This window comes from Triticum dicoccoides, chromosome 2B, assembly GCF_002162155.2.
Source record: "Triticum dicoccoides isolate Atlit2015 ecotype Zavitan chromosome 2B, WEW_v2.0, whole genome shotgun sequence".
In the NCBI taxonomy this organism is placed as follows: Eukaryota; Viridiplantae; Streptophyta; class Magnoliopsida; order Poales; family Poaceae; genus Triticum; species Triticum dicoccoides.
Window position 1 is genome coordinate 385,234,040 of NC_041383.1, and position 13,787 is coordinate 385,247,826.

A 13,787-nucleotide genomic window follows, 5' to 3' on the forward strand; every position below is an offset into this window, starting at 1 on the left:
ATGATGGTTTACAGGACGCTTATATATCTCCTGGAGAGACACAAGGATCCAGAGGAGGCATCGGTTCCAGAGAGATGCGCCGGTTGCCGGGACACAGGCGTCCGCGCGATGCAACTGCTTGGCCGTTGGGCAAGGGGAGATTTCCCTTTTACAGAATTAATCTCAACACTCCCCCTAATCTACTCTTGACCATGTAGAATCATCTTCACGATTGTTCAGGATGCTCTATCATCTCAAAAGATTCTCCTTCAAAAGTTCTTCATAAAATCTTTGATGAGATCCTGAAACACATACTCACAAAGAAAGATAGCATAATGTGATGTCACTAAAATAAGGATATCTCAAGAAGAGACTCCCCCTGACACCTGCAAGTCCCTAAGTCTTCGCATACCAATTCCATGAACACATTTCTAGAACGTAGAATTTGGTAGAGACTTGGTAAATAAATCAGCAAAGTTGTCGCATGATTTGACTTGTAGAATGCTAATTTCCCCGCTTTTTTTGAAGATTATGGGGAAAAAACCATTTAGGAGAAATATGCTTGGTGATATTACTCTTGATGTATCCTGTTTGCATCTGCGCAACACAGACCACATTATCTTCATAGATAACGGTAGGTGATTCTATCGAACCAATTCCACATGACTGTTGTATGTGGTTTATCATTCTGCGAAGCCATACACATTCACATGTTGCTTCAAATAATGAAATTATTTCAGAATGATTGGTAGATGTTGCCACCAGAGTCTGTTTCGAAGACTTCCATGATATAGCAGTACCACCATGAAGGAACACGAAGCCGGTCTGAGATCTGGTATTATGGGGATCAGACAAATAGTCGGCATCTGCATATCCAATCATATCAGAGTCCTAATTTTTCTGGAACTGGAAAAATAAACCAAGATCCTTTGTGCCTTAGAGATATCGAAAGACATTCTTCACTCCAGACAATGATGTTTGGTGGGAGCTATGCTATGTCTAGCAAGTACATTCACTTCAAATGCAATATTAGGTCTCGTGCAATTTGCAAGATACATAAGCGCTCCAACGACACTGAGATATGGAACTTCAGGTCCCAACACCTCTTCTCCATCGTCCCTTGGTCTGAACGGACCTTTCTCCACGTCTAGAGATCGAACCACCATAGGAGTTTTGGATGGATAGGATTTGTCCATATTGAATTTCTCCAATATTTTCTGGATATAGGCAGATTGGTGTACCATGATTCCTGAGGGAAGATGCTCAAGTTGAATACCTAAGCAAAATTTGGTTTTACCCAAATCCTTCATCTCAAATTCCATCTTTAGGTGATTGCGTGCTTCATCAATGTCTGGTGTGCTGCCGATGATGTTGAAATCATCAACATACACAGAAATGATGCAAAATCCACATGGGCAATCAGCACTATTGGAGTAACCTTTCTGAAGAAGGAACTCACTGAGTCGGTTGTACCACATCCGTCCCGACTGCCTTAAGCCATATAATGACTTATTCAGCTTTACACAATACATGTTGCATTTTGCATTTTTATTCGGGACAAAGATTCCATCAGGAACCTTCATATATATGTCTGAATCTAGTGACCTGTAAAGATATGCGGTCATGACGTCCATCAACTGCATAGATAGACGCTTTTGCACTGCCAGAGATATAAGATATCGGAAAGTGGCTGCACTCATCACTATAGAATTTGTTTCAGTGAAATCAATGCCGGGTTTCTGCGTGAAACCTTGTGCTACGAGCCTTGCTTTATATCTCACCACCTCATTGTTCTCATTCTGTTTTCGGAGAAAAACCCATTTGAATCCCACAGGAAAACACTGGGAGGTGTAGGTATTGCTTCAGTGAATACCTTTCTTTTGTTAAGCGAGGCAATTTCTGCTTGGATTGCATCCTTCCATTTAGGCCAGTCGGAGCGCTTTTGGCACTCAACGATAGACCTTGGATCATGATCAGTGAGAAGGGTATCTGCAATCTTTTCAGCAAAATATATGTCGACAGTCATAGTCTTACGGTCAAATGATTCTCCAGAATCAACATAGTTGATGGAAATTTCCTACACCCCTAGTGACTCTTCATGATTTCCCAATACGATCGAGTCTGGGTGTTCCGATGTCCCAGTCAGTCTGTGCACACTGGAACTGGGTTGTGGAGGTTGCCCTTCCATTGGGTGTTTACTACCCATCAGGTGTTTGTCAACATTAAGTTGACCTGCATTTACTGACTCCGAGGTTTTTCTCCTCGCTTTCCTTTGCTGCTTTCTAGAAGCATGCTCCAGGTCAGAGGCCGTACTACTCCCCCTCTTTTTAGGAATAGGGAGTTGAGTGGTTTTTGTTGGTACCTCCACTCTTTCCGGCGCGTTTCTGGCTGGGTTTAAGGATTTTGTAACACCTTTCAAATCAGTAAATGAATCTGGCAGATTATTTGCAAGATATTGCAAATTAATGATCTTCCAAACTTGAAGTTCGGTCTCTTGGGTACGTGGATCAGAGGATGAAATGGCATGAGCATTCCAATCAATTTCCCGGCATTCTTTCTGGTACTTGAAATCTCCCCTAATGCCGGAAAATGTTCCTCATTAAATATGCAATCAGCGTGACGGGCCGTGAACAGATCCCCAGTCAGGGGTTCCAGGTACTTGATAATCGACGGTGATTTGTACCCCACATAGATCCTCGACTTCCTACGTGGGCCCATAGATGTCCGCTGTGGTGGTGAGATCGGGATGTATGCGGCACATCCGAACTTACGCAGATGGGAAATGCTTGGAGGATTTCCATGTACCAATTCCAGAGGGGAAGAACTGTGATATGCAGTTCGCCCCAATTGTATCAAGTCAGCAGCGTGTAAAACAGCGTGACCCCAACAAGAGGTTGGCAAGTTGCAATTCGTTAACAAAGGTCTTGCAATGAGTTCGATCCTCTTAATCGATGCTTCAGCCAAACCATTTTGTGTATGAACATATGGAACAGAGTGCTGAACTTCAATCCCCAAAGCCATGCAACAATCATTGAAAGCACATGAGGAGAATTCTGCAGCATTGTCCATTTGAATTGACTTAATTCAACTTTTAGGATAATGGGCTTGCAACTTAATGACTTGCCTCATTATCTTGGCAAATGCATGGTTTCGTGTGGACAGAAGACACACATGTGACCATCGTGTAGATGCGTCAATGAGAACCATGAAATACCGGAAAGGTCCAGATAATGGCTGAATGGGACCACAAATGTCTCCTTGAATACGTTCAAGGGACTGAAGTGGTTCAGCTTGTATTTTGAGGTGTGAGGGCCTCAAAATTAGCTTTCCCATGGCAAAAGATGTGCACACAAAATCAGAAGATTGAGGAAATTTTGACTCAAGCAAATTATGACCTATGGAATTCTAGTAATTTTTCTCATCATCCCTATTCCAGGATGGTCTAGGTGATCATGCCAGGTTTGGAATGCGTTAACATTCTGAAAAATTACTTTGTATGCAACATGTTCCATGGGTTTGATGTACGTATAGTACAAACCAGACGATAGAGAAGGAATTTTCTCATGTACCTTTTTGCCATATCCGTCATCTTTAGTAAAGAGTAGATACTCCTCTTTGTTGTCTTCATGGGTTTCAATGTGAAAACCATTCTTATGGATATCTCGATAACTGATCAGGGTACGTGATGAGTCGGGATACAATAAAGCATCCTCAATCGTCACTTGTGTACCGCGGGAGGGTGAATATGGCACGACCAGTACCAACAATCACTGTATCGCGTCCAGCGATAGTTAGAATATCTCTATTAATCTTTTTCAGAGTTTGGAAATATTTCATCTCCCTCAGTATGGAGTTTGTGGTACCACTGTCCACAAGGCATAATTCCTCTTCCATCGGATTGTCCCCGTAGAAAACTATATAAAACAAAGTATTTTCAATAAGAAAATCTCATAGTCATATATAGAATACAATCTTTATTATACCAAATGTGCTGATACAATACAATATAAAGACAACAACAAACTTATGTTCTTATTACAATCATCACAAATGGAAATAATTAAGTAGATCACTAGGAGATTGAGGGACTAATCGAAGTCGCCAAACACGTGGTTTGCAGTGTACTCAATCAACGTGTTCTTCGTTTCAGTAGTATCCTCAGGCAGATAAGGAATCATGGCGTTCCTCGGTCCAGGAGGAACATCGTGCGAATCACCGGCTCGTTTTGCGCTATGGGGATGAAGGTTGAAGTTGGCTTCAAACCTTTTCCCTTGAGGTGCTTTGCGTCCCTGAGATTGCTGGTACAACATAACCAGATGCTTGGGCATTGTGCACTTTTCAGTAGAATGCGTGTAGCATCCACACTTGCTGCAAAGCTTAGATTTATCAAACCTGGGCTTTGAAGTGCCTTTTCCCTTGCCTGGGTATCGAGATCTCCTGTTCCCATTTCGCTTTCGCTTATGCTCGAAATTGGATTGTTTACCCCGAGGGGTACCATTAAACTTTTGTCTATTTGCAACATTCAGATGGACTTTAGGTAAAGGTTGTGCCCCAACTGGGTGTTGAGAGCCATTCTTAGTGAGTAGCTCATCATGCTTTTCAGCCTGAAGTAACATGTGAATAAGCTCGGAATAGACAGTGTAGTTTCGAGCACGGTATTGCTGTTGGAGGATTCTATCTGAAGGAAGCATAGTAGACAAAGTTTTCTCTATCTTCTCCCCTTCAGTAGGTTCCTTCTTGCAAAAGCGCAGTTTGGAACATATCTTATGAACAGCATGATTGTACTCACCAATGGACTTGAAATCCTGAAGACGGAGATGAGTCCAATCATGGAGTGCTTCTGACAGGACTACTGCCTTCTGCTGTTCATACCTCGTTTTGAGGGCCAGAAACAGAGTACTAGGAGATTCCTCCTGTAAATACTCAGACTTGAGATCTGGATGAATATGGTGCCTTATGATGAATAAGGCAGCATAGTTCTGTTGTTCTATCAGCGGCGTGGCCCCATCCGGGAGAGGAGTCTCCGGGGGTTGTATTGCACGCGCTATCCCACGGGACGCAAGACTGATCTTGATGTCCATAGCCCATGTAGGGTAATTGTGGCCATCGAGGGCAAGCTCCTCAAACTCTTTGGCAGTCATCTTTGCCTACATGAGGAGACAGAGATAATTAATTTACATGTGGTAAATTAAAACCATCATGGTTCTGTAATAAGAACACAAAAATTTGATGCTCAAGTGTAAAACTTGAAAAAAAAATCTTAACCTCAATTGTGTAAACATAACACATTGAAGATCACTTAGATCTCACAGTAATAGGCTACATTGCCATTACCTTGTGTATGCTACAATTCATATTTAAGGAGGGAGAAATATTCAAAAATTTGCAAGTTTGATATGCGAGAGAAGATGATGTCAATCGCAAGTACATGTTCAAGAGAACTGGGTATGTGGTAAACACATAGAACATGTCATTCTTCTCGGATGAACTCTGATACTTTATTTATATGCAATCCATTACATAATATAAACACACCTACTAATAATTACACAAGTCCTATCACAGAATAAATCTAGAACAGGACTAAAATGTAAGTACTAGTCAATCTAAGTACTAAACAGTACTAAACATAGTCTAAAAATTGCACAAATGCAATAATTAGTACTAATGTTAAGAAAACAGAGAAAAAATAATAATCCACACTTCTGGCCGGCCCATCCGCCGCAGCACCGCACGGGAGAGGAACAACAGCCATCGCGGGCGCCTGGGCCTGGGCCTGCCCGGCCTTTGGCCGGCCCATGCGCCGCCGCATTGCATGCACCGCACAAGGACAGGAGGGAGCGGGTGGATCGGATAAGGGTCGGAGTATCCGAACCCCGCACCCCCACCTTTGCTCGATCCCCTCTCTCACACGGCGGCGCCGGCGGGAGGAGCGGCCGCCGCAGGCCCTCGCGATTCCGGTGGTCACCGGCGTTGCCCCGACGACCCCTCCTCGTCCGAAGAAGAGTCGACGATGATGTGATCCGAGCGAGCAGCGTCTGGTGCGACGCTGGCGAGTCCGAGACTTGCCGGAGCCCACGAGCTGGGGCGGCGGCTGGGGCGACGGTCGATGGCGGCGACGGCGCGCCCGAAGAGACGCCCGAAGCGCCGTGCGGCTCGGCTGCTCGAGCCCGCAACCGTCTCCTGCTGAGGCGTGGCGATGGCGTCAACGCCCTCCATGTCGGCTCCAAGGCGGACTACTCCGGAGGCACTGGTCGGCGCGAAGACGAAGGTGAGCGCCTCCTCCTCGTTCACGACGGCGCGCATCGGCATGGGCGCGTAGCCAGGAGGGCCATGACTCGGGCCAACAGCCTTGCCGGCGGGCGTCGGCGTCGAGGGCGGTAGCCACGCGGCCGGTGGCAGTGGGGGTGGAGGCGGGGAACCGAGGGCGATCCAGGCACAGTGGCGGCCCCGTTAATCATCGGAGCGCTCGGGCCGACCACCATACGAGGGTCCTGTGGCGCATGGCCATGGGCGCCAGGAGCACCGCGGTGGGCGCGTCCTGTGGCGCGGCGACCCTGTCCCGGGGCGTGGTGAGCACCAGGAGCGGCGCGTCTGTCAACGTCGTGGTCGTGTCCAGTGGCGCGGTAACCACCACGGGCGCCATGTCCAGTGGCGCGGCGACCATAACGGCCAGCGATGCAACGGCCGAAACGGCAGACGGCCTGCATCCTGCGACGGAAACGATGGAGGCCACCAACGCCATGGTAACGACGATGGTAGCGACGACCGTCCTCATGGATCAGGCGGAGGAAGAAGGAAACAAGGCCAGGCATCTCACCGGCGGTGAGTTCTCCCTCTCTTCTCCTCTTGTTGTTGCCTTTCGCTCTCGCTGGTTGTCTACATGCGTGATAAGGTGTTTTGAATCAGAATGATCGAATCCCTTGATGATGGTTTACAGGACGCTTATATATCTCCTGGAGAGACACGACGATCCAGAGGAGGCGTCGGTTCCAGAGAGATGCGCCGGTTGCCGGGACACAGGCGTCCGCGCGATGCAACTGCTTGGATGTTGGGCAAGGGGAGATTTCCCTTATACAAAATTAATCTCAACAAATCGCATTAGCATCTTGTTGTTTCACTCATTTTTTTTGCATTTTCATGTTGGAGGCAAGTGAACAACATCACTCTCAAAAGTGAACCACATCTGAGGACCAAACACACTACAAGTGTTGATGTAGTCAATTGAATTTTGAGAAACACGAAATAAATTGCACTTCACACAAGAGATAATGAACGGGTCAAGTGTACTGCATTTTTTTAATTTTGCATATTGAACCACACAGATTTTATAAAGCGAACCACAAAGAATTTAGCAATTAACTACAATAGTTTGAAAAAATGTACTTCTTTGGTTCACCAAGCGCACTGCTAGCTTTTACAAAGAAAAGATTTTACAAACTGAGTAATCCACACAAATAATCCTTTTTTCTGTCTGCACATTACAATCACACAAAATACAAACCAACTGCACTTTTTTTATGAAATGCACTAAACCACACCCATTAACATAGAGAGAATGGAAATGCTTTGCACCGGACATACTGCACGCACACGATTGCTTGAACTGCATGGAGGCGTGGCCCATGCACTATACCAGCAAGCGAGCTGCAAAATAAACTTCAGTGAGCTGAAGAGAGGGGCCCCTCGCCAACCTGGACCTATCACCCATCCACTCCGGCGTCGTTGAGGAGCCCACGACATCGCATACACATAGAATTAGGGATACATTAAAAAATGCATTCAAAAATTACAGGCAAACTGCACCATCATTGGCCGCATGCCCACCGGTGGTTGCACTCCTTGCGCCACCCGTCATGGAGCTCGTCATTGGCCGCATGCCCACCGGTGGCTGCACTCCTTGCGCCACCCGTCATGGAGCTCGCCGGATCCAAAGCGGGGGCAGCGGGGACAACTTGATCTGGCACGAGGGAGGATCGGTGGCACTCGGAGGTGGCCACGGTTGCGCAAGGGAGCGTGTGGCAGGGCAGCGCGGGGAGTTGGTGCGACGGTGGGGGAGAGATGGTGCTGTGGGGTGGGGGGAGTTGGTGCGGCGATGCGAGGGGAGGTGGTGGGGCGGGCCGGCGGCAGGTGGCACAGCGGCGGGGCCTGAGGTGGTACGGCGGCCCGAGGAGGGATATGGTGCGGCGGTGCAGGGAGGGAGATGGTGCAGTGGCGGGCTCGGAGGGGGAGATCGTGTGGAGTGGAGGGAGGAGCATGAGAGAGACAGAGGATTGGGTGGTGACGAGAGGATAAGTTGGGGGTGCGGTTTGGGGCAGGCGTTCTGTTCGGTTTGCTGTTATTAGAATAAGAAAGGTGTTAGCAGAATAAGACTCTTAAGACTGTTATTAGAATAGACTCACCCTATATATATATATATAATCTTCCAGTTCTCAAACACCAGACAGTGCGAGAACTACAAAGGAGGCGACCGAGTCTTGTGGGGAAAAGTGCGCAAACAATAGTAGAGTGTAAAACTAATCGATTAGCCGTGCCCCCGGTTATGGAAAATCTGAGCATAGTTTGAGTGGAGGAACCATCTCAATCATATGATAAGCTTTGTAGTAATAAATTGATGATCATGAAAGTAGGACAAAACTTGCCTTACGCAAAATTGATACTTAGAAGCTTCCACCAGCCAGATTGCATGTAGAAGTGGGACCTTTTTATATCTTATGGTGTGAATTGCCGTCACATTCAACATACTGACCTACACAGTTGCAACGTTTCATGTCGCAAATTATATATGACAAGTAAGTGATACGATTTAGGGTTTCAATGTCTACACTCAACTTTTCCATTAGTGTTGATGGGACTCCACAATCTTTGTTTGTATTTCTGTTTTGTGGGCTATAAGGTAATAGTATTTATGTTACTTTATAACATGTGATTTCGTGTTATTTCATCGAGTACTATGTGTGCTACTACTGATCTAGGGATAGCATTGTAAGCATAGGAGACTCATATCCATTCGGGTTGGGTCACTATAGACGAAGGCGGTCGCCCAAAAGATCAACTCAGTGACACGGTAAGCCCGCCGCCTCAAACAGAAGGGCAAGTCGGTGGCGCCGCTCAAAAAGAAGGGTGGCGTGTGCTGCCAATGTGACTTTGGACGTGTAGGGCACGGGCGTGGTGCAAGGACGGGCAGTGCCTGGGACGCGTGGTGCCACCGCCGCCATCCATGTAGACATCGTCCTAGCCAGAGCAAACAAGTCTCCCCTAGGAATTCATCAGGTAGTCTCCGGCATCCGTCGCCGGCCATGTGCCTTATTGCGCTGACGTCAACACTGTGTCGCTCCTTTTTTCGGAACTACATCGCTGCAACTTGTCCAGTCACAGACACCATGCATGGAGAATCTCGATGTCTGCTCTATGTTCGCCATTATGTCTCAACCAGGCAATCGGGCCAACGAGGATGCAGACAGGGAGATGATGGAGATGATCCATGACAAAGGGCGCGGAGGCTGCGTTGAGGATGGGCAGGCAGATTACTCAGAGCCGGAGGTGCACGCCCAACATTCAGAAACTTACACACAGTCCTACACATACACCCAACCGGGAACGCAGCTGTGCACATACATCAGCCAGCCAGATTCGTACACCAATTAGCAGGAGCAGGATGGCGACCTTCATTTGGACAAATTTGCAGCTGATCTAAGGAAGAAGGGTCGAAGAGAAAGCTTCAACATTTGAGAGTTTAACATGTTGATGGCAGTGAACGAGAAGAAGCTCAGTCTTGAAGAGAAGAAGACCATGCTCGAAGAGAGTAAGGTTGAGATTGCGGCCGCTTCAGAGGATTCAAAGATGTTGACCTTGAAGATGGAGGAGTTTGATGATGATGCAAGAATGATCATGCAAGCCCTACATCTTAGGATGTTGAAGCGCTTGAAGGAGCGGTCGAAGATGACGGAGAAGAAGGCGATCGAGAAGGAAGCGGATGGTGAGGAAGAACCGTCAATAGAATAAGTGTGGAGGCTCGGATACCCAGTAGGGCAAAAAAATCCATTTTTTGCACCGAATACTAGACTGAAGATAATTTTGTGATCGAACATTTTCAAACTATGAACATCAGCCTATGATCGCGCGCTATGCATTTGAATTTTAAATTAGCTAGACTTGAACGAACGTTTAGGGGATGTCATCGGATCCATAGCCGCTGACTTGTCCATACCAGTCCATGGACAAATACCACGTCCGAATTAGATGCCCTAACAATAGCATTTCCCCACATATGTGTTGTAGGGTGAAATACTAGGTGAGAACTTTTCACACTTGGAGGGGAAAAAAGGATGAACACACACAAGAAAACAAGGGGGAAATCACTCAAACATACCCAAACCACACATCCACTAGAGTAGCATACATGAAATCCACAAGTATACAACAACAATTCATGGAAAATAGCAACCAGGGTAGAGTTCTTCCCACTCCAAGGAGATGAGGTCTTGATGTTGGTATTCTCCAAGAGAAGGCCTTGATAATCCACAAGGGTTCTTTCGAAAGAGGGGTCTTGATCTCCAAGAGGAGGGGGCTACAAGGAGCAAAGCTCTCTAATGTCTCTCAAATACTTTGCTGACCCTAAAAATGAGCTAGATGATGAGTACTTATAGGCCAGGGACGAATTGGGGAGAAACGGGGTTACTAGGGTCATTTCAACCTAAATGCGCGCATGCACAGCTGGCCATGTTCGGGCACCCAGTGTAAAGGAGCCCGGACACCTGGAGGTCACCGAGAGGAGGGGAGCCAAGCACCCGGGGGTGTGAGGCCCGTGTACCCGGGGCAGTTAGGGACGCGCCAGGCCATGGCTGAAGGAGGGCCGAGCACCCAGGCCGGTCCAGGCCATCGCCAGGCAAAGGGGCTAGGCACCCGGGGCAGTGCCACGGGTGGGGGCCGGGTACCCGGGGCGTCGAGGGCCAGCTCCTAGCTGGAGGCCGGGCACCCGGGGTGTCCAGAGATTCCACGTCTTCGTGCATTTCTCTCCCTTCATCTTCCATAGTTGCTTGTACCTCTATCCTAGCTTCTGCACGGTCCACTTCTTGGTACCTAAGAATGCATAACATCTCTGTTTTAGGTAGAACCCAATTCACATGTGAAACCGAACGAGACACGAAGAGGAAGGAGTTAACCTCGGTTTCAGTGGCAAGTGCTCGTGCTCTTGTCATTGGTCCTCTTTGCGCTTGCGGCGGCGACGGAATGTCCATGGATATGATGGAGGGATGCTCCGCATCACCCCCCTGCTAGAGTTCCTTCCACGGATCGTTATCTTCATTACCATGGTATTTGGCCAAATCCTTGACATTGAACATGTCTCTTATGTTGTACTTGTTGCATGGGATGTCGATCTTGTAGGCGTTGGCATTGTAGCATGCTAGGACCTTGAAGGGTCCGTCTTCTTGTGGGAGAAGCTTGGACTTGTGTTCCATGGGGAAGCAGTCCTTGTGAAGATGGAGCCATACGAGATCTCCCGGTTGGAAAACCATTGATGTCTTGTTGATGTTGAGCTTGGAGGCTAGGCAGTGTACTTGACGCTCGATCATGGACCTTGTTTCTTCATGCATCTTCTTAAGGTAGGTGGCTCTTGCGCTATTGTCCATTTTCGCTCCTTCTTGGAGCGGTAGAGGAAGGATGTCCAAGGGCGACAAAGGCTTGAAGCTGTAGACAACCTCGAAGGGGGACTTGCCGATAGTAGAGTGTCTTGCTCGGTTGTAGGTGTACTCGGCGATGGGTAAGCACTCCTCCCACTCCTTGATGTTCTTCTTTATCAACACGCATAAGAGAGTAGATAGCGTTAGGTTGGTGACTTTCGGTTGGCCATCGGTTTGAGGATGATAGGTGTAGCGATCCGACCTCAAACGGTTAAATCTCTGTGCTTACGTGTCATCCCTAGATCGGTAATGCTGACACACATAGTACTTGAGGGATTTATAATAGAATGCAATCACACACTTATTACATCGAATGTCTCAAAAGAGAACTTACTACAATAATATGGCTTAAGGCCATCTAGAATAAAATAACAACGGAAGGCTTGGAAGATAAATTGAGCCCATCAACTCCAACGGCATAGCTGAGTGCACGACAACGACCTAGCGCACCTTACCCTTCGTCTGAAAAGTCTGCAACATGATATGTTGCAGCCCAAAACGGGTCAGCACATGGAACATGCTGGCAAAATAACACTGTAGAGCAATGAACAAGATAAATGCTAACACTACATGCATATATGGCTGATGGAGGCTCTAAGTTTATTTTTGCATAAAGCCAATTTTATCCTACAACAAAGGAATATATTTTATTTAACTATCATGGTGGTTGTTAAACATTGAGAAGGTTCCTCCAACTCAATCCCAATTAAACAGTATTAATAACCCAACAAATTAATTTAGAGTGATGAGATCAACATGAAAATCCAAGTACCAGATACTCAAGATGTCCATAACCCGGGACACGGCTAACCATGATTAGTTTGTACAGTCAACAGAGGTTTGCACACTTTTCTCCATAAGATTCGATCTCCTTCATTAGATTTCTCGCACTACATGGTGTTTGAGAAACGGATGACCGAGGCACGGTCTTTCAAAAACATTAACTCTTTACTCTAGATGGACAATTACACCTACTTTCCCCTACATCTACTAGCCCACCACTGAAAGAGGTCATGCAACATACTCAACTATGATAGAGCCCATAATAGCTTGTGGTCGCACACGGAACTTTCTAGCATGAATAACCTTATGATCCCTTTGAGCCTGGGTGGCGAACCGCAGGATGATAACACGGGTACTTTGGGATATCCTAGGACAACACTGGATTATCTAGGTGCCCGCAACCAATCCACCCAGATGTGTATTAAGTAGCCACCTTAAGTTAACCATTAATTGAAAACTCTCACATATATCATGGATACACTCAACCAATCCACGTCTACGAGCATAGCATAGCAATCTGACTATAACGTAGAAGTAACTCCCAAGGGTTTGATAATAAAAGGGCAATAGGTTCTACCTCATCATCTACTTCCCAAACTCACATGTTAATCAGATCCTAACCATGCAATGTTTGAGGATTGGAACTAATGCATAAAAACTGGGTAATAAAGATATGATCAAAGTGTTACTTGCCTTGCTGATGATATGCAAACCCTAGAGACTCGTAGTAGCACGCTCCACACTCTGGGAATTCTATCTCAAACAAACAATAGCATACATAAGCACTCAAGCATAGATGCACGGGTAAAACTCAATAAGAAAATCCAAATCTGAAAGTTCAACTGAAGAACTTCGATTTTTGCAAAAAGAATCAATCAAATCGGAGCTACAAAACTCAAACTATGATCAAAAGAAGTTCAAATTCAGATCTGCATGAAACCAAATTTTAATTTGTCAAAATCCAATTCAAGTTGATTAACTGGAAAGAGGGGCTTGAGACGAAGATTTTGCCGTCAGTTTCACTGGATTTGGACGAACGGTTAAAAACTTGTGAGGGTTTGAAGATCAGGGGCTAATCTGTGATAAAAATAATCACCGATAGGTCCCTGGTGAAAAAATAAAACAGAAAAAGAAAATTCTATCGGACGAACGTCCGCTAAAAGAAACAAATGAACGAATTTGTTCGTTATAAGAACTAAACGAACGAATGTTCGCGGAATAGATCTAAAACGAAAAACCGAGAAAAAACGATCTAACCCTAAAAAGCCAAACGGTTTTATACCTAAAACCGAGCGAAAACCGGCGGTCGACGCCGGCGGCTTCCGGCGAGGTGGGGCGGCG

At 46.5% G+C, this 13,787-nt stretch overlaps 1 protein-coding gene across 1 annotated transcript; it reads left to right on the top strand.

The window, feature by feature from the left end:
* Nucleotides 1-6,429: 6,429 nt before the first annotated feature.
* LOC119367727 lies at nt 6,430-7,158 on the top strand. The gene is made up of 2 exons (XM_037633158.1): nt 6,430-6,804; nt 6,920-7,158. The coding sequence occupies exons 1-2, from the start codon at nt 6,483-6,485 to the stop codon at nt 7,063-7,065; spliced, it is 468 nt and encodes a 155-aa protein (XP_037489055.1). The 5' UTR covers nt 6,430-6,482; the 3' UTR covers nt 7,066-7,158.
* The last annotated feature ends 6,629 nt before the right edge of the window (nt 7,159-13,787 follow it).